General features: G+C 50.7%; 1 protein-coding gene across 1 annotated transcript in view; it reads left to right on the top strand.

Annotated features, from left to right (window-relative positions):
- LOC105700544 (furin-like protease 2) overlaps positions 1-11,563 on the top strand; it is a 174,793-nt gene extending 163,230 nt beyond the window's left edge. The window contains exons 4-17 of the mRNA XM_012426473.2: positions 1,725-1,925; positions 5,184-5,478; positions 5,618-5,790; positions 6,091-6,756; positions 6,917-7,133; positions 7,527-7,606; positions 7,700-7,941; positions 8,031-8,218; positions 8,303-8,551; positions 9,326-9,794; positions 10,404-10,603; positions 10,715-10,996; positions 11,110-11,318; positions 11,421-11,563. Of these exons, the coding sequence (XP_012281896.1) occupies positions 1,725-1,925; positions 5,184-5,478; positions 5,618-5,790; positions 6,091-6,756; positions 6,917-7,133; positions 7,527-7,606; positions 7,700-7,941; positions 8,031-8,218; positions 8,303-8,551; positions 9,326-9,794; positions 10,404-10,603; positions 10,715-10,996; positions 11,110-11,318; positions 11,421-11,528 (3,579 nt within the window). The 3' untranslated portion in view covers positions 11,529-11,563. The remainder of the gene's footprint in view (positions 1-1,724; positions 1,926-5,183; positions 5,479-5,617; positions 5,791-6,090; positions 6,757-6,916; positions 7,134-7,526; positions 7,607-7,699; positions 7,942-8,030; positions 8,219-8,302; positions 8,552-9,325; positions 9,795-10,403; positions 10,604-10,714; positions 10,997-11,109; positions 11,319-11,420) is intronic.
- The last annotated feature ends 8,453 nt before the right edge of the window (positions 11,564-20,016 follow it).

Below are 20,016 nucleotides of genomic sequence, written 5' to 3'. Positions count from 1 at the left end.
GGAACCTCGTCGAACGGAGGAAAATATGAATTTTTACGGAGGCGGGTTCGACAAAATATTTCCTCGGGTTTTGCAATCCTCGAGCACTTTACCCGATCGCGGAAACTGATAATGCGGCCGAGGAAATATTTCATCTCGAGGCGACAAGCCCGAGTAGTTAGGCTCGCGTTTACATAAATGCCCGTTTGTCTTGAGGCGATATTTCTGACTGGAGTAAATATTTCCCCAAGTGTCAGGGAGAGGGAAGAGGGAAATGAAGAAACCCTCGATAAATCAATTCCAATTGATTTCCTGTCCCGCGATAAGGGAGTGTTTTCCGCGGACGCATCCGCGCGCGAAAACTCGTCCCCGGGAATTAATTAACTCGAAGAAATTATCGCAGCTGACAGCTCCGCCTTCTCTTTCATGAAAATCGGCCTCCCCCGGTCCCCGAAACGTATCAGGCTAATAGCTAGAAAAGGACAACAAGCTCGTGCAAATCAATTTGAATATGCAAATCCGTCCCATCCGGCGCGTCTTGCCGCCTGCAAAAGACACCTCTGGACCCCCCTTTGTTTCCGTGTTTTAATTCCCGCGGGATGAAACGTTTCCCCAGGTGCGCCGGCGAGGGAGGCGTGGGAAATTAATATACCGACGTCACTTTTCCTGGCAAACATCTATGGAAATATTTAAATTACCCAGGAAGCTAGGAAAAAGTGCCCGTTAACACCTCTCCATGGGCCAACGTCGCAGACGTTTGTCGGGATTAATATTAAAAATTAATCTTAGTGAGAATAATTCCTTTACCGCCAGTCACGAAGGCATGGAAAATTAATACCCCGACGTCACTTCTCCTGACAAACGTCTACGAAAATATTGAAATTCCCCAGAAACCGAGAGAAAGACATCCGTTATCACCATTTCCATGGCCGAATATCGCAGCTGTGCAAACATTTATTGCAATTAATATTAAAAGTAATATCAATACGAGTAAGAGTAATTTTTGTTGCGCCAGTCACGAAGGCGCGAGGAATTAACATACCGACGTCACTTTTCCTGGCAAACATTGTAACGTTTTTTTATATCTATGTGGTGAGAAATAGTAACTTTTATATTTCAAATGTCTCTTAACGACTCGAAATTGGATGATGGCGCTCGACAAATTTAACTAATAGGCGCGGTAGGGTCGCAAAGGAAGAATGAAGTCGGCTTATCGCGATATAAAATGCTCTACATAAATCCTAATGCTTCAGATCGCAATATGGTGAAATATAGATCATTAGATTCGACTGGCCTCAATTCAGCATATTCGATGTAGTCGGTGCAGGCGATCGGTTACAGACAATTGCGCGAATATTCAAAATGAAAATATATTTAAATCCGCCGGGAAACGAGAATAATCTATTATCACCTCTTCCCGACTGCACATCACAGTTATGCAGACCTCCACTCCTGTATAATATCAACTTGAACATTAATTCTTCTTTTTACAGTGAGGTATATTTCTAGCGGCCACATTTTCACATTGTTTTTATTCATCGGAAGGAATAATTTTCAAAATGGAGAGATGCAGAAAGCGCAGGAATTAAATTAATACACGGCACGAGTGAAGAATAAAAGATTGACAAAATGGCGGAGGTGATTTTTCGTCGCGAGTTCGCATCTCGGCGCTTCGGCTGTATGGCCGATAATTGATATTAGTCCACTTTGCACCCCCCCTGGAGACAATGTCGGCGTGATTTCAGGTGCACTGGTTCCAACAGCAGCACGAGAGGAAGCGGAAGAAGAGGGACTTCGAGGGGGCGTTCTTCGGTTTCCCGGATTACCCGTACTTCGCAGAGGGGTTCGCACCCCGCCAGGGCCAGAGCTTGCACCATCAAAGGAACAGAGGGGTGCCTTTGCCGAACCTCTTCACCGACCCCCTGTTCAAGGAACAATGGTACCTGGTCGGTATCTCTCCCCTCCCACCTCCCATCCCCCTTACGCACCCTTTACACGTATGTTCGGTATAATCTCCGTACTCACCCCCATACCATCCTACATAACTTTCTTAAAACCTACCCTTAGGACATTGGTACCAGAATTTGCACGATTAAGGAAAACCTTTTCAAGTTTATCGACATTTCTCTCCCTTTACCAGAACCACAAAATAGGGTACCAGAATTTAATCCAGGGAAATTTTCCATTTGTCGCTAGGTTTTTTTTTTCCCGTTTCACCAAAAACATCTCCCTGGATGCTGATGCCAGAATTTAGACAATGGAGGGAAACTTTTCCTTCCTTTTATTAAAACCATCCCCCTGGTTGTTAACGCCGTCATTCAGACAATTCGGCGAAATGTTTTGCCCCCTCTCTTTTTATTACAAAATTTCCACAAAACATCGACCTTAGTAAAAAGACGGGGTCGGAAAATCCCGGTAAATTTTCTCCCTTTATTTTCCACGCGGGAATAATGACGTTGGAAAAAAAATCGGGCTTCGCGTAATTGTGGATTTCAGAGGTCGGTAGTATCGTCGCGCAGCTTTTCCACCCCCTAGTCGCAGTAAGGGCGCATTTGTACTTTATGAAAATGTCGCGGCCCACGTGCACCTGACATCCGGAGTCGTTTCGGGGATATTAATATGTTTATATCGGGCCAGGCTGGGGGGATAGTTTTCGCCCCGCGAGGTCTTGGCTGGTCGCCCAGGAGATATGAAAATCCGGTAGTTCCGGGATAATTTTTTTTCCCCCCATTTCTCCCGGCGCCTCCACCCTCCATTGCGGGGGGATGAAGGGCAAGGACCCCCCGCCGGCAGATTTCGGATGGAATTAGAGGCTAAATGAAGAAATTCGTTTCCCAAGTTCCGCCGAACTCCTCTGCTCCGAGTTGTGCGCCGAGTTACCCCCTTCGCCACTTGGGCCACTTACCCCTCCCGCCCCGGGGGGTGGCGAACGCCCCCCTCGGTGGTACCGACATCCAGACCGGGGTAAAACGTCCCGTTGTCCGACAATGCCCTCCTGTATAATGGGTGTATCGTCCCGAGGAACTACCCCTGTGGTGCTAACCCCTCCCGGCGTTCCCGTCCAGGACTTTCGACGGGCCGACGAGTTCCGAAGTTTCGACGCCGCGACGCCGGGCATTGTCTAACTCCGGCGTCGCGGGTGCCCACGAGAGTGCAATATCTTTCCTCGGCGGGGACGCCGTTGCCCAGGTTGCCCGGGTTGCCTCGGTTGCCTCCGTTGTCGCCATTTCCTACGGGGCTGCCCCGGCGCGTTGCTTACGTCAGGAAGGGGGCGGAAATGCAGGGGATACTTTTCGTTGTTGTAAGAGAGGGTCGCGGACATGGGCGAGAAAGGGAGCCCGAGAGGGCTAGGAGACAATGGCGGCCATTGTGTGGCTGCACAATGTAGCCCGGTATGCGTGGCGTGGCGTGGCGTGGCGTGGCGTGGCGTGGGGTGGCCAAGGCAGTGCGTCGCCCTTACACGTGCACCTGCATGTGAATGTGCTACCAGAGATATAGGGAGACATCCCCTGGGGCACATAAGGGGTGCGTCGATCTTACACGTGTATTTCCACATTTGTGAAATTGGATCATTCTGACCCGACGCCATCATATAAGTGGTATTCAAAAAGACGCGTGTCTTTAAAAAAAAAAAACAACTTCCTATTATTTCGTCTTTCTGATTAGAATTAATCTCTACTACCTATAAGGGAATATGATAAAACGTGGTAGGTTAAGTATGCAGAGTGCAGATTTATGAAATGATGACGTTGGGTCATAATGGCTCAATTTTTCTTTTAGGGCTAGAGATACACGGGGATGTCTTCTGGGGTACCTCGGGGGTGCGTCAACCTGACACGTGCACTTGTACATGAGTATACCTCCAGCCCTTATATGGAAATTGGAATATTTCGAGCCGACTTCATCATATAAATGCATGAAAAAAAATATAAGCGTCTCTTTAAAAAATAGGTTCGCATTTTTTTCGTTCCAATTAGGATTCATCGCTGCTACCTACGAGGGAATATAAAGTGCCGGGTTGTATATGCACTGTGCAGATTTATGGTATGATGACGTCGGATCGTAATGGTCCAATTTTTCTTTTAGGGCTAGAGATACACGAGTGCTTCCTGGGGTGCCACCGAAGGAACCAGGGAAACAGGGGTGGCTCTGATTAGCTTAAGGAATTCCAGGGATGTCATCCTGGATTTGCGGGATTTAAATCAGGATTTAAATGATGATGGACGGCTGTCGGGGGGATTGGCTGGACCCTCCACCCTCGGGAACGGGGGATGAATCCGAATGAATGGCACTGGCCAGACCTTAGCCCCTTAAATGTCCTTTATCACAGGGTTCTTCGGAGTCCTGGGAGTCTGGTTTAAATTCCAGTTTAAATTCCAGTTTAAATTCCGGCATGGATACATGTAGTCTAAATTCCTCTACCTACCCCGATTAATGCGTAATGTGTCTTGAATGCATTAGGTTGTTCAATATCAAATTGTGGTGTCACTTTTTGAGTGAGGTGTCATTTTTTGATTTTAAATAATTTTATAAAAAATATATTACGGATAACTACAGCCATTATGCATTAATTCCAACTTTAATCGAACTTCGTCTATTCGACTCTATTGAACTTCAGTCATAACTTTCCTCTTACATTAGCGCAGTACTCCCGATTCGGTACATTCCCCTCCATTGTCACCATTTCATTTCAATATTCCGGTCTTTCAATCCCTCGCTTCGAAAAGAATAAAATATTTAATATTTAATCAGAACGAGACAGTAAATTTATAGACCACGGTCGTATACCCGACGTCCACAAAATCATCCCTTCGAACAATGCTCATTTGGATCAAATACCAGGGTTTGATAAGATGAACATGTAATTACCCCAAAGAAATATTTCTTATTCATTCAAAGTAATTACAATATTCCGCAAAATCGATCCGATGCATCAATTAAACATTCAGCAGTTTCGAGGGAAAAATTCATATCTTCAATTTTATGCCGCAGTTTCATTCACTCCATTCGAATGAATAATTACTTTCAAAGAAATTACAATTTTTTCATTCTCCGTATACATGTGCCATTCCAAGATCCAACACTGACGTACGTGGAACAGGCTTAAAGGATCCGTAAAAATGCGTAAAAATGCCGAAATTTACACGGAACAATGGAATACAACCGAGGTGTCGATCCTACCCTGGCGCATTTTCGTACTTTAGAACGGAGGGGCCAAGGATGGGTTCGACATGAACCTGGACCCAGCCTGGCAGAGGGGGTACACGGGTAAGGGCGTGGTGGTGTCCATCCTGGACGACGGGATCCAGACGAACCACCCGGACCTGGCCCTGAACTACGACCACCGAGCCAGCACCGACATCAACGACAACGACGACGACCCCATGCCCAAAGACAACGGCGACAACAAGCACGGGACCCGGTGTGCCGGCGAGGTCGCCGCCGTGGCTTTCAATCAGTACTGCGGAGTCGGGGTCGCCTACAATTCCAGCATCGGAGGTGAGCGTCTTGCAACTCGAGGGCCTGGGATTGATCGATCGCCCACGGGAGGGACTGGAGTGGATCCCCGATCCTCCAGGCGTCTGGGATTAATGGCCTCGATTTGTCCGGGTGTCCGGATCGGGTTATATCGCTTCAGGTGTGAGGATGTTGGACGGGCCCGTGAACGACGCGGTGGAGGCCAGAGCGCTGGGCTTGAACCCGGACCACATCGACATCTACAGCGCCTCCTGGGGCCCGGAGGACGACGGCAAGACCGTGGATGGACCCGGGCCCTTGGCCAGGAGGTCCTTCATATATGGGGTTACGACCGTAAGCACATCAAATTTACCTTGAAATGTTCAAACTCGCATGGAGTAGAGTGAAATCCCTATTCCAACCAACAACAAATATGACGCAGTACCAAAAATCTGTAATGCAATGGTTTTGTCAGATAATTACGCATGTCAATCTTAATGATTCCACGTAAATCCTTTCATAAGTACATAGATCCTCCAATATGAGAATATTTTAAGGAGCGCCAAAGAAAATAATCTGGGAATGTACAGAAGACTTCTCATAAGGTTGGAGATGGTCCAACAAAGTGATCTACATCCGAGGTTCCTTCTTCAGGGTCGCAAGGGCAAGGGGTCCATCTTCGTCTGGGCATCCGGAAACGGAGGTAGACACACGGATTCCTGCAACTGCGACGGCTACACCAACAGCATCTTCACCTTGTCGATATCCAGCGCCACCCAGGGCGGGTACAAGCCTTGGTACCTGGAAGAGTGCAGCTCGACCTTGGCGTCCACCTACTCTTCGGGTACTCCGGGGAACGACAAAAGCGTCGCGACGGTGGATATGGACGCAAAATTAAGGCCGGACCACATCTGCACGGTGGAACACACGGGAACATCGGCATCGGCGCCGTTGGCCGCAGGAATCGCAGCACTGGCCCTGGAGGCAAATCCCAGTCTTACCTGGAGAGACATGCAGTACCTGGTGGTGCTCACTTCAAGGTCCGGGCCGCTCGAGAAGGAGCCCGGGTGGATCCTGAACGGCGTCAAGAGGAAAGTCTCCCATAAGTTTGGGTACGGCCTCATGGACGCCGGCGCCATGGTCAGCTTGGCCGAGCAGTGGACCAACGTGCCTCCTCAGCATATCTGCAAGTCCCAGGAGATCAATGAAGAGCGACCGATAGATCCTACCTACGGGTACAGCCTCAGTGTCTACATGGACGTCAGCGGCTGCGCCGGCACCCTGAACGAGGTCCGCTTTTTGGAGCACGTGCAGTGCAAGGTAAGCTGGCCTAGGGATAATCCCTGGCTGGGGTGCATCCAGATGATGGTATGATGCACCTGGGTAGAATGAGTTCCTGGGAATGCGAGGGGAACTCTTATGAAGGACTCCAAGTACCTAGAGGAGTACCTGATTTGAAAATGAATTCTTTCTTTTCAAGGTGTCGCTCAGGTTCTTCCCTCGCGGGAACCTCAGGCTGTTACTGACCTCTCCGATGGGCACCACCTCGACGTTGCTCTTCGAGAGGCCCAGGGACGTCCTCAGCTCCAATTTCGACGACTGGCCCTTCCTCAGCGTGCACTTCTGGGGCGAGAAGGCAGACGGACGGTGGACCCTGCAGGTCATTAATGCTGGAAGTCGGCATGTCAACTCTCCAGGCAAGTTGGGGTCCATTCCAAGGAACTTCCCCCGATACGTTTGATCTCTGGTCTTCGTTAATCATCGCCCCTTTGCCACCTCTCCCCTGACGAGGTCCTCTTCGGCAATGTAGACATGATTGGATCACCTCCAAAGGCCGCCAATCATTGGGTGTCGCCGCAAACGGGCAGTTGGGAAGTTCATGAGCGATCGATGCCGCATAACGGGAGGCCCATAAACTGTGGGGTTGCTTAAAAATGTAATTAACGATAATTGGCCCGGCGATTGCGGCAATGAGCCGGGGGCGATGATTACGAGGAATCCCGTCGCCTGGTAGACCCGGTCCACGCATGCGCGTTGTCCCTCTTCGTCAACCGGGTCCCTAAGTAGCACCTTTCGAAAACCTGTTACAGGAATCTTGAAGAAGTGGCAGCTCATCTTCTACGGCACCGCGACGAACCCCATCAGGATTCGGATGCAGCAGTATAACCAGGTGCAAGCTCGTTCCGCATATTGCCCTGCGACGTGGCAAGATCCAGGATATGCCAGGTTCGACGATGATCCCCTTTGACCCTTTATCTTTCAGGGCTATCAGGGTCCCTATTCAGGAGCCGCTTCCGACGTCCAGGCCTCTGTGGCCACCCTGGACGGCTCTTCGGCACCCCTGCTGACCAATCAACTACCTGGCGACACCGCCAACGTCCTCGCCGGGTCCTTGGACCCCACCAAGAGGATCCTCCACGACTGCGATCCGCAATGTGATCCTCAAGGTTGCTATGGCAAGGGTCCTACTCAATGTATCGCCTGCAAGACGTACAGATTAGACAAGTAAGCCTCCTCTTCAGGGTCTCCTCCGGGTTACCTGCAGGTCTAGAGTGATGGTAATCATTTCTTGACAATTCCTCCCGTCTCTTCAGCACCTGTGTCAGCCGTTGTCCACCGAGGAGTTTCCCCAACCAAGGTGGAGTTTGCTGGCCTTGCCACGAATCTTGCGAGACCTGCGCAGGAGCTGGTCAAGATTCGTGCCTCTCCTGCGCACCTGCTCACCTGAGGGTTACCGACCTGGCCGTGTGTCTTCAGCAGTGTCCCGAGGGCTACTACGAGAGTACGTCGATGGATTCCCTACCTCCACCCTGGAGAGTTTCAGGAATTGTGGTTAACGTTTAATGGGTTTATCTCTTTTCTCCAGATATCGAGAACAATACCTGCGTACCTTGCGAGGCGAACTGCGCGAGTTGTCAGGATAGACCCGACCACTGCATCAGTTGCGAGCATCACCTGGTGATGCATGAGAACAGGTGTTACGCCGCGTGTCCGTTGTACACCTATGAGACCCAGGACTACAATTGCGCACCTTGCCACCCCACCTGCGAAACCTGCAATGGGACTGGGGAAAATCAGTGCATCGGCTGCAGACCTGGCTTGTTCTCCTTGAACGGTGAGCTCGGTCGGGATGTTTAATTCATCAGTTTTTTAGGGGAACCGAGGTCGAGCTAAAACGGCGCTGAGTTATTGCCAGGACTCACCCTTCAAACATCCGATGAATCTTTCAAACCTGCGCGTCGGCCGGAATCTCTAAGATCCAGAATTTCCTATTCGAACTTTCGAACTGCCGTCGACTCCACCTCGTACGTTTGACTTTCCCGGGAATTATTATTTCACGGCGAATGTTCGGAATTTCTGAAGGTTCGAGGTTGGTGCGAAGGAAACGTCGAGGAGGCCATTTTTGAGTGACACTTTTAACACCTATTTCATTACCGTAGTTGCAATTCTTGGAGCCCACCCTATCAATTACGTTTACACATCAACCCCTAAACGGATTTTGGATCACTTAGGCCCAACGTCGTCATATAAATCTGCACTTTATACAAAGGGGGAACAATGTGAATCCATTATTTCATCCATTGATCCAATCCATTCAAGAAATTGAAATTTCACGAGTGTCGGGACCTACTTCCTAGCCTCAATATTCATACCGTAAAATTTCAAACGATTCAGTTCACCCAGTTATGAGAAAAGTTTCGTAAACGAGACCTATCGCATCACCTTAAGGGTTAAGATCGGCTTATTAAGAAACTCGGTAGAGTTTCGCGCCAAATACGTATATAGATAGAGGAGTGACACCCTGACCTAGTCATTATATCATCATATCGGAAGTGTCGAGGTCTCACAGGTGGTAGGACATAGTCATTTAGATTTACCTGATCTGCAGGGAGTTGCCGGGGCTCCTGTCCGGCAGGTTACAGCGCGGACAAGAAGAGGCGCGAGTGCGTGCCCTGTCCCCCAGGTTGCGCGACCTGCGCGACTTCCAGCTGCATCACCTGCGTCTCCGGCTGGAGCCTGAACAAGAAGGGCCTCTGCGCACCTGAGAATCACAATCGTTGCGACAGTACGGAGTATTACGAGGACGGACATTGTAAGCCATGTCACTCGACCTGCGAGACCTGTGCGGGACCTACCGAGGACTTTTGTATATCCTGCCAGACGCCGCTCATGCTTCAAGGAAGGCAGTGCGTCGCGCAATGCGGCGAAGGATTCTATTCCATGGTCCAACCCTCGAGGCCGATCTGTTCCCCTTGCCTGCACACCTGTAAGACCTGCGTCTCCAGGTTGAACTGTACAGCCTGCCAGGATGGCCTGCAGCTCCAGAGCGGGGAGTGCAGGTCGTCCTGTGCCCAAGGGTAAGAGGGTCTCCCCTGATCGCAGGAAAATTTCAGGACGTATCCTGGAATCTATCTGAAACGTACAAGAGCAAAAATAACAATTGATAAGAGAGTATATTTGTTATTTAACCCCAGAACCTACCGGTGGATTTGTTTTGGCTGTGGTGGGCCATCCAAAAACAGTCATTTTGACTGGGCTTGGCAATTCTGCTGTTAACCCATGCAGCAATATTAATCCGTACAATGTTGATAAACCGAAGTTCGGCTAAATATTGGGAATATTGCTTGGATATTAAAACGTGAACATTTTGAATTATTGGTAAAATATTTTGCCCTAGGGTACTAAAGCAATATATAACCAATATTGCGGTCGTATCGTAACAACGTACCATATGGGTCGTCATATTCATTTAATATTACTCTAATATATTGGATGTAATGTATACTGGGACGCAAAATATTATATTAGCCGAATTTTTGATGAAAATTACACCAATGTATTACATATATTTATTGCTAAGGGGAACTTTTTAGGTATGCAGAGTCATAGTGGGTACTTGTACGTTTCATGGACCAGGTCCCCATGAGAGAAGCAGCCCGACTACAGGAACCAATATCTACTTCCAGGTATTACAGTGACCGAGGTCAGTGCGCCAAGTGCTACCTCTCCTGCAGAACATGTTCAGGCCCCAGAAGAGACCAGTGCGTGACCTGTCCGAAAGGTTGGCAGTTGGCAGCAGGGGAATGCCACCCGGAGTGTCCGGAAGGGTTCTTCAAGTCGAATTTCGGCTGCCAAAAGTGCCACCACTACTGCCGCACCTGCAAAGGTGGGTCACCGATTCCAGCCCGACGAGTCTAGGAAAGAGGAGCCCCCTTATCCTCGTGGAGGCCTCCTCTGGTAACCTTGATTCTAAAATGTCTTGTGTATCTCGTCGCAGGAGAGGGTCCCCTTGAGTGCACTTCTTGCCCGGCGCACTCCATGCTCGAGGGAGGACTATGCATGGAGTGCTTGGGCGCTCAGTATTACGACCCCCTGACCCAACTTTGCAAGACTTGCCACGCCGATTGTCGCCGATGCTCCGGCCCCGGGAAATTCAGCTGCGCAGCCTGCTCCCTGCCCCTTCACCTGGACAAGCTGAACAATCAATGTGTCCCCTGCTGCACAGGGTCCGAGAAAGGAACCGAGAGCGAGGAATGCTGCCTCTGCGACCAGGAGACCGGTAGGTGCTCTCAAACGTCTCAGGCAGGCAATTTACCAGGACCCTTCCGGGCGTCCAGCTCCAAGTTTGGCCAAAACCCCCGCAACACCCTGACCCCCCGCTATCGTTACCAGGAGGCTGCAGGAACAGCTCGCCAGCGGGAAAGCGCAGAGTCCCTGGAACCGAGTTCTCCTCCCCGGACATGGTCCAGGAAGCGACCTCGAAGTTCACCAACACGGCGGCTGACTCGGCGAACCTGGCAGTGACAGCGGCGACGACCCTCGCCGTGGCGATCTGCCTGGCCTCGGTGGCCCTCTTCGCGACGATATTCGTCGCTCTTCAGGTAGGCGTCTATCGATTGAACGTGGACTTTGGTATCAAACTCTGGTAAGGGTCTCTACTACGAACCTGGGCCTGATCTCTTTGGTTTTGCGGTGGTTTTCAGGCGATGTCCAGGAGGAGAGAGGCCAGCATGGGGTACACGCAGCTGGCCATGAGGGTGGAACCTGCGGACGACCTCGAAGCCGACGACACCACGGAGCTGATGACCTAACTCCGGCCCTCGGTGAGGACCAGTCCTGGAAACTCTCGGGCAGGAGTCGAGTTCGCCACGGATCGAAGAGGCTCAACCAACACCAACGCCAGGAAGGGGTCTCGCCGCGTTCCGGCGAGATCCGCCCAACCACACGATTAATCACCTAACAATTATTCAAGCTCGGGCTGAGGCGAGCACGTTTCATTTCGTTCCACGGATCCGTGGGGCTGAAAGGGTGCCGAGTTAGACCCAAGCTAAGGGAACACCCAACCAGGGATTCGCACTGCAGGAGGCCGTCGGGAGTTGCCCTGGATCGACAGCCCCTCGCGCGTTCTTGACAGCTGTCAGCTGATGAGACTTCCACGGATCCAGGTGGCGGAGGACCTAAAGTCGAGACCAGGAAACACCTGTCCAGGGGTTCGCGGTGTGCGCGCGTCGGGGACTCGGGAGCGAGTCCACGAGAGCGAGCTCGTCCCGGATGAGACCCCTTGCGCGTTTGACAGATATCAGCTGATCGCAGCAGCCGGCCCGCCGGGGGATAAAGAGAGCGCGGGAGAGCGGAGGAGATGACGTAAAGTGCCTGATTAGCAACCACTCCTGTATTTCCCGTATAATCCGTGCCTCCGCTCTTTGGATGAGAGCTGAAACAACGAGCGAGAGAGAGAGAGAATGAGGGACATTTGCGAAAGTGAGAGAAAGAGAGGCGTCTACTGTCAGCCGGACTAAATCAAAAATGCGAGCACGTGCGAATCCCCTGCTTGGCTCCACCGCGTTTTTTCGGCAGTGCTGAGCGAACCCGCTATTTGAAATAGCATTGTAGGCGTTACCTTCGTTTTTCGCGTCGGATTCCGAACCGGATCGGCGTTTAAATATCCACCTTTCGGAGGGCACGCATTGGGCGAGAAATTAGAAGGGCCGGGGTGGAGGAATTCCGATTATCTCTCGCGGAATGCGCCCCTCTCGGGGGTAGACGTTTTTAGGGTGTATTTAAATTACTATTTCAAATAGTTTCCACATTTCAACCGACGCCCGGCACTGCTTTTGTACACGTCAGGGGAGAAAGAGCGAGAGAGAGTGTGTCTGGTGCGAGTTTTGCGTGCGAGGGACTGAGCGCGTGCGAGCGAGACGGAGCGATGGGGGAATGGCAAGCGCGAGGGAGACAAAGAAACACGAGCGAGAAAGAGAACGAGGTGTTACGGATCCGCTGAAACGCGAAGAGATACATTTCGGATGTGAGTGTTTTCCTTTTTCCTTGAGGCGCCGCTAATGTGATTGTCGTACATCGTGATTGCGAACTTTACTCGTTGTCATTGTATATTTGTAAAAATAATTCTAAGGGGTAATTTTCTCGGGGGGTGGGCGGGTGGGTAGGAGGACGCGACACGTAACGAGCGCGAATCGTGGGATGATATGCCGAAGAGGAGGTCGAGCTCCTTCGGATGGTACCAACAATTGGGTACTCTCTGGATTGGTACCCGATTTGCGGTCGCGGCTGCGAGGAGACGAAGAGCGATTCGCGCGCCAACTAGCGCGCTTTTTCTTATCAGTCGGGGCCGAGCCGATGCCCCGATAGTATCGATAGGACGCCGATTAGACTCGATGACCACCGGGCGACGTTTGTCCACGTTCATATTCCCTTCATCATCGCCGACACCGGACTTCCGATCCACGTCGTTGCCCATGTCCTGCAATGCCCGCCGGTCGCGCCGGCGTTTTGTAATTATTTGTTATATTATTTCATTGTCTATGCGTTTTTCTTTAATATATCGCACTTTCCCATCTTAGTTGTTCTTACCCGGAGTACCTCTCGTCAGAGTCCCGCTCTCGAGGACTCCGCGGATCCGCGCTGATCTCCTTTTACTCAGCGCGGAAGCAGCGCGCGAGGACCTTGGCAGAGGGGCGGAGAAAAAGTTATAAATAAATAAATAAATATATATATACATATATACATATACCCCAGCGAAAAACACACACCCACGCATACGAAGCCAACAATTGTAATACAAAGTACCCTCGGAAAAACCATCCCGCGAGTCTACGGTGTGAATATTGAATTTCTCTTTGTGATTTGATATAATGCTATTATTGTACTTTTATGATGAACGCGATTACGAATAAATGAATTAATTCTGAACACGTGTGTCAGTACCTGTGTTTCAGGGGAGACCTTGAAGAGGGTCCCGTGTCCCTGAATCCTGGATTCATATCCATGTTTTCAAAGATTCCAGACATTAATCCCAAATACCCATTCCTTGACTTTTTTTTTTTTTACGGGAACCGCGTATAATAAAGAAGAATAAATTAATTTCAACTCCGAAGGTGCGTTTATTAGTTCCCGTGTTTCGGTATCTCGACGGCAGCGGGAAAGGGGAGGAAAAGGAGCTTCTCCCTGAATCCGAGATGAGGAGCCGAATTTTCAAGGATTCCACGAATAAATCTTAAATGTCCCCTCGTGGAGGAGCCCTGGACAAGCGGGGGAATTACACCCGACAAGAGGGCGAATTTTCTTGGAAAGAAGGGGATCCCCTTTGTCCTCGAGACCAGGGTAGAAGATTCGACTCGGCACCCTCGAGTTTGCCTAAAAATTCCTCCTCCCCTCCGATCCGGTCCCGAACCATGCAGGACACGTTCGAGCCACGGCGGAGCCCTCGGAAAGTGGAGGCGCCTCCTTGTCAGAAAGAAAATGCTCCCTTTTCCCGTTTAGCTAGCCGAGGGGGTTGCGTCTTTCGCCCGGGGTTAAACGTCAAGATTAATGACCGGCATGCCGGTCCCACCAAACCCGGGCTGGATATCGCTTCAGGACTGGTTAACGTCCTCCGAAACGTGCCCGGTTTGTTCCCGCGATGCGGAAGAGAGGGAACGCGGTCCGATTCGACGTCCACTCGGTGGCAGGGCCGATAATTGAACCGCCAGAAAATCGAAACCGCAAACGCTTCTACTGGTGAGAACCGGGAACGGAGAAACGAGCCCGGTTAACCCTTGCGCCCCTAATTGAAACGAGAAACACCAAGTCATACCGCCTCGTGGAAGCCTGACTGACGGGGGTAACCGAAGGCTTCCTCTTCGTGGGGAGTGATACCGCGAATCCGGAACACGGCGATCTAGAAGAGTAATTATTAAAGATTGTACATCGATAATACTTATATATACAAGGAGCTGTTTTAACAGAAGCAAAGGAACCCCACTGATGCCACGGTGATATACTTCTAAATTTTGATAAATTGAAAATCACACGAGGGGTGCTTTGGGGCTAAGTGATTAGGTAAAGAAAAACCCTCGGTGATCCATTTTGTCCCAAGCCGTTAATAAAAAAAAAAATTCTCTATCCTAGTATTTCACTACGTATTAATTCAATAAAAATCATACAGGACATATTATAGATCAATTTGTTAAGGTAGAGAAGCCCTCTAGAGTCCAGCCCGGCGAATCTGGACGCAGGTGAATAAATAATTAAAAAAAAAAACCTCTATATAATATTAAAAATAAAAAATATAATAATAAAAACAACCTCTCTCCCAGTATTTCCCAAAGCCTCAATCCAATAAAAATCATACAGAACATATTATAGATCAATTTGTCGAGGCAGAGAAGCCCTCTAGAGTCTATCCTATCTCTAAATCCGGATTCAGAGGAACCATGCAGGGGATGTTCCGGACGGAGGTGTGCGAATAAAGAGGTACCCGGTGCTACGAGGTGTACCTTCCAGCTCGGCGAATCTGGACGCAGTTTCGGGGCTGATTACTACGTCGATACCGGGTCCGATATACCGCTGCGCTCCAGAAAGGGTGTACCAAAACCCAATATCCATTTGCTCCAATTCGCAATGCCGATAACCGAGCGGCGAGGAACTCCAGGGTTAGCGAATGGTTCCGAAGAAACGATCCGTGGGCAGGGTTTATTCCCGCCCGGGGCCGCGGAATATCGGCCGCGGGTGCGGCCCAAAACTCATTGTTGCGTTATCAAATCGGGAGTTTAACGGCCGGTCTTGCGACATGGATTTTCGCTCCTCGGTTCGCCCGTCATCCCGTGGACGCGTGTAAACCCGAGACTAGAATTAGCGCCGATAAATTTGCGGGCACAACGGTGAGTATCAGCCGTCGGTGTTTAATTTTAACGTCACGTCGACGTCCGCACGCGGGACGGGAAACTGGGCGCGGAATCATAACGCGTTACTGTCCGTACGCCGGCGAAGCGACACCGTTCATTAACCGCGCAATTGTCAGGGCCTAAATGTTTCATAAAATGGGGATCGCCGCAGCGACTGCTCATAAATATCAGGGCCGAGATAGAGATTGTTAGGAAGGATTGTTTATGAAATTCCAATTTTTCTATAGTCCCAATCGTTCAAAAGTTCCAATCCAAGGGGAGGACTTGAATCTCCCAAAGAACCCACCTCTGGTATAAAAGGAAAGTACATGAACTTGTCCGAGACGCTACCTCGTCTCCTGATAAAAAGAGTACCGCGACAGAGGGAATACTTAACAATGTCTACATACAACATAATTACATGATAAATATAATCGAGCGGGGTGAAATCTAGGAAATGTGATTCCCTTGAAAGAGACCCAGGATTACATAATTATTATTGAGCGATATGAAATATGAAAGATGTTCCGCTTGGAGAGGAGGGACAAGGGGAGTTAAACGTGGCTAGGGGACGAATAATGCAATAAATATAATTGAGCGATATGAAATGTGAGGAATGATTTGCACGGAGGAGCAGCGGTAGGAGAGATAAACGCGAGCGGAAAGCGAAGACCCTCATGGGGATGAACATATTTCGCGGGTCCAGGTAGGGTACTAATTCGGTTTGGCCTGTACCGGCACTCCAGGGCGCGTCGCGACGCTTTCGACGGCAACGGGCGTCCAGGGGCAGGAATATCTCGGGCGCGGCGGAAACGGTCGAATCCCCACGGTCATTCAAATGCAACGAGGGTCTGGCTTTCTACCTTGGCCACGGAGAGGTTCCTCTCTCTCGCCCTCCGGCTAATTAAAGCCGCCACCGTGGTCCTGGCGCTTTACGCCCCGGACCCGGCCTCGTTGTCACCCGGAGGACCCGCTGGAGACGCGGCGCCGGGACGTAGACACTTATGCGTCCCCTGGGTGGGACCGTCGCGCTCCTCTAGGAGAACGACTCGTTATGTGCCCGACGAGCACCGGAGCCTGGAGAACCGAGCGAACCAGGTTCTGCAGGTGCAGGTGCTCGCCCGAAACCTGTGCCAATGGTACACCTCGGTAGAATGGACGACTCTATGTGATGACATTGACAAGATGTCTGATAGGCGGTACAATAAGAGCGAATACCGTCTTCTGTGTTCCTTGACAACGGTCAAGAAACATTGAGTAAAGAGTTTTCATGGGAAGAGAGCAATTTCAGCTATTTTCCTAATTAATTGAATAAAGATAAATGTGTTTGGCTAAATTTTTCTACATCGAAGGTGAGTTCGAGGGGATATAAGAATACCGCATAAGTGGTATTATTTCTTAAATATGCAGAAGCTGTACAATGTAATGCATCACGCTGAGCCCTAGTAACGAGATGTTTCCTGATAAGTGGTACAGATGTATCGAGAGACGTTCGCTGATAAGGTGAGTTTCAACGGAGAAATATCAGGAACTCCAGTGGCCCCAGGACACGACATACCTCGTCCTTGAATCCTTCCAATTATGTCGCAAGGAGGTATAGAATTAAGTTTCCGCGCAAGTCCTCGACCCCCCGAGGAAACGAGGCGGACGATCAATTATTCCCGTCCACGTAAGGTCCCTGGAGGCCGAAGTTGCACTCGAATAACGCAATCCTCGTTAACGATGACACCGGTTGGACCGCGTCTTCGGGGGACTTTCTCGGGGACGCGCTAATGGCGAACTCCATTGAAGCCAGCTCTCCCATTTGGCGAACGCCGAGCATTCACGGCGAGATCTTTCCTTACGTCCTCCTCCGGCGTGTTCTCTGCTCCTCGATCGAATGAAACGAGCGCTCTTACATGACGCATTCGCAGGCGCGAGTTACATAATCCTTATTTCGTTACAAGAGTAACCTAGCTCGCAAGTCGCACAATACCGGATGACAATTAGCGCAGTGCTGCCAGATGCATGAAGGAAACCACCCGGATTGATTTCCATTTCTATCCGTTTGGAAAAAAGAATCCGGTAACACTGAATTACCGCCTGGCGAACATAACTTATTTCTTAGGACTAGCTCTTAGGGCACAAGAGGGCCGAATTAAAAGCCTCCACTGGAGCTTCGCCTCCTTGGACGCAGAAGAAACGTGACAAGATAAATTATCTCCCGAAGAAGACGAACGATTTCCTCCTCGACGGCGCATTTCGAGGCCCTGAAAACGGCCGACGAGGGCAACGCATGCTCGCTAATGGCGAGGTCCATTGAGACCGCCTATTCGGCGCACCTAGAGCATTCGGCGAGTCCTTCCGGACGACGGAATCGCGAGGTATATTCCGTGTGAATTTCCCCGCCCACTCGAGGCGCCGGCGTCGCGACGGCCTGGGGAGGAACGTTCGTTCCGGCGACAATGCCGAGGCTCACTCGGGGCAGGGCGGGGGTCAGTTAGCGACGTTAATTAATCCCCGCCCTGGCCCCGGTTAGGTTATGTCCGCGTTACGACAATGGAAGGTTACGCCGAATGCTGGCTAGGTTCTAATTAGCGGAGTCATCCCGCGACGGTAATTAGAACGGTCTCCTCCTCCGTCTCGGCTGCGTCTCCGTCTCGCAGGAAGGGGCGCCTCGTCTCCTGGAAAAGCGCCGTGAGGGAAAAGCCACCGTGGGACTTCCGCCGAGCCCCGACCTAGAAAATGGCGCGTGTACTCGTCGGGCCGCTTTTCTTTTAATCTACCTTTGAATGCAAATGAACGCGATAACCGTGGCAGAATAGATGGCCGGCACGCGGGACTCGCGGCCCGTTGTAACGGCTAATAGGTCCGGCGTCGTCCGTCCTCTCGTCCCCAGAGGCCGGCGGACTTCCGCCCCTCCGTGTGCGCGTACACACATACAAGTGCACCTGTATTTCCGTCCCGTGTACCTGCCTTCGTACTTCCGTTGTTTCAGCCTCCCCTAAGGACAGAGAAAATAGAAACGCCATTATTGGGTTACGAGGAAAGGTTAACTTACCGATCTCGCGGAACTCCGGCGAGCCTTTATCACCGATTTCGGGATCTCCGTCGCGCCATCTCTCGGGGACTTCGAGAGATGATCCGCTGCGACGACGACGCCACCTTGAGCAAGCGTTCGAAATTCCAAACACAGATAGTCCCCGTCTTTACGGACGAACTGGTTCCTACCAACCGTTTAGAAATTAGGATTTCGCAAAAATCGCATTATATACTAAATTATTATTAAAGATATAAATCCGATAACCGAGAACTGCCTACATGTAACAACTCAGACGCCATTTGTACTCGTGCTTGTATATCTGGTAGTTGAACCTTACAGCGAATTTTCTTTGAAGATAGCTGCATACTTAAACAAAACTGCTGGGGGGGCTGGCAAGAAACGACAAACGGCATTATTAACATCGTTCCAGAAAATAAATTGTCGAGCCTCCAGAAATTTGTCGAGTAAATACGCGGAAAGGGCCAATGCGCGAAAGTAGTTACCGAGATTGAAAATCCGGATTCTTCGACGAATCGTTAATTTCAAAGCTGCGGTCCGATAACCTGCATATTCATCCGGAAGCGCTTCTTCTTCCCCTTTCTCCAGCGTGCTAATTTCGAGTTCAGTGGCCGGGTTCATCCGCGCGTGCAACGGCCGCGATACATCGCCGAGTAGGGAGTTAGGCGTAGAAGTGCAGTAACTCCGAGAGGAGGGAAGTCCCCGAGTGCGCGGAAACGTCGGCCGTCTAGTTCGCCGGGGTGACTAACGGCGGCGCTGCGGTCGCGCACGCGATCCTCGAGCCCGATCGGCCGCCTATAAATTAATATTTCGCGCGGCCGGGCCGCGATAAATATACGAAGGGAGGAGGCGGAGAGAGATATATATATACAGAAAGGGGGGCACGAGAGAGAAAGACGAAGGCAGGTGTGTGGGGGCGTACGTGCATTTAGGGGGCTCCCCCGGCGCCACGAGATAATACCCCGGCTAAGCCCTCGCGACCCCGCCGTGATTTAACGCTCGTCCGTGCATTAGAACGAGTGCGGTTTATCAATAATATCGCGGGATTTATTTCGCCCGGGGGAAAAGGGCCAAAAAAAAAAACAAAGGGACGAAATCCCCGGCTCAAAGTGTCGCGGGGGAGCGCCCGAAGTGCCGACCACTTGTGGGGGTGATAAATCGATCGGCGACCGCATCGCCGATGCCAAGTTGCCGCGAAACGCCCGACCCGCTCGCCGATCGGCATCGATCTCCATAGATCGAGCCAAAAGTCCCGAGGCCTCTGTTCGAATAATACGCGCCCCTGCATAACTCTCCCGAAACGCGGTAATACCCCCGCTGGGACGGAATTGCACGAGTATTGGACCTAGAGAGTTATGATCGCAAAGATCCGCAGCGATT

The sequence above is a fragment of the Orussus abietinus genome, unplaced genomic scaffold (genome assembly GCF_000612105.2).
Source record: "Orussus abietinus isolate OABI.00-Male unplaced genomic scaffold, Oabi_2.0 scaffold2, whole genome shotgun sequence".
In the NCBI taxonomy this organism is placed as follows: domain Eukaryota; kingdom Metazoa; phylum Arthropoda; class Insecta; order Hymenoptera; family Orussidae; genus Orussus; species Orussus abietinus.
This window is presented reverse-complemented; position numbering and strand designations above follow the sequence as displayed.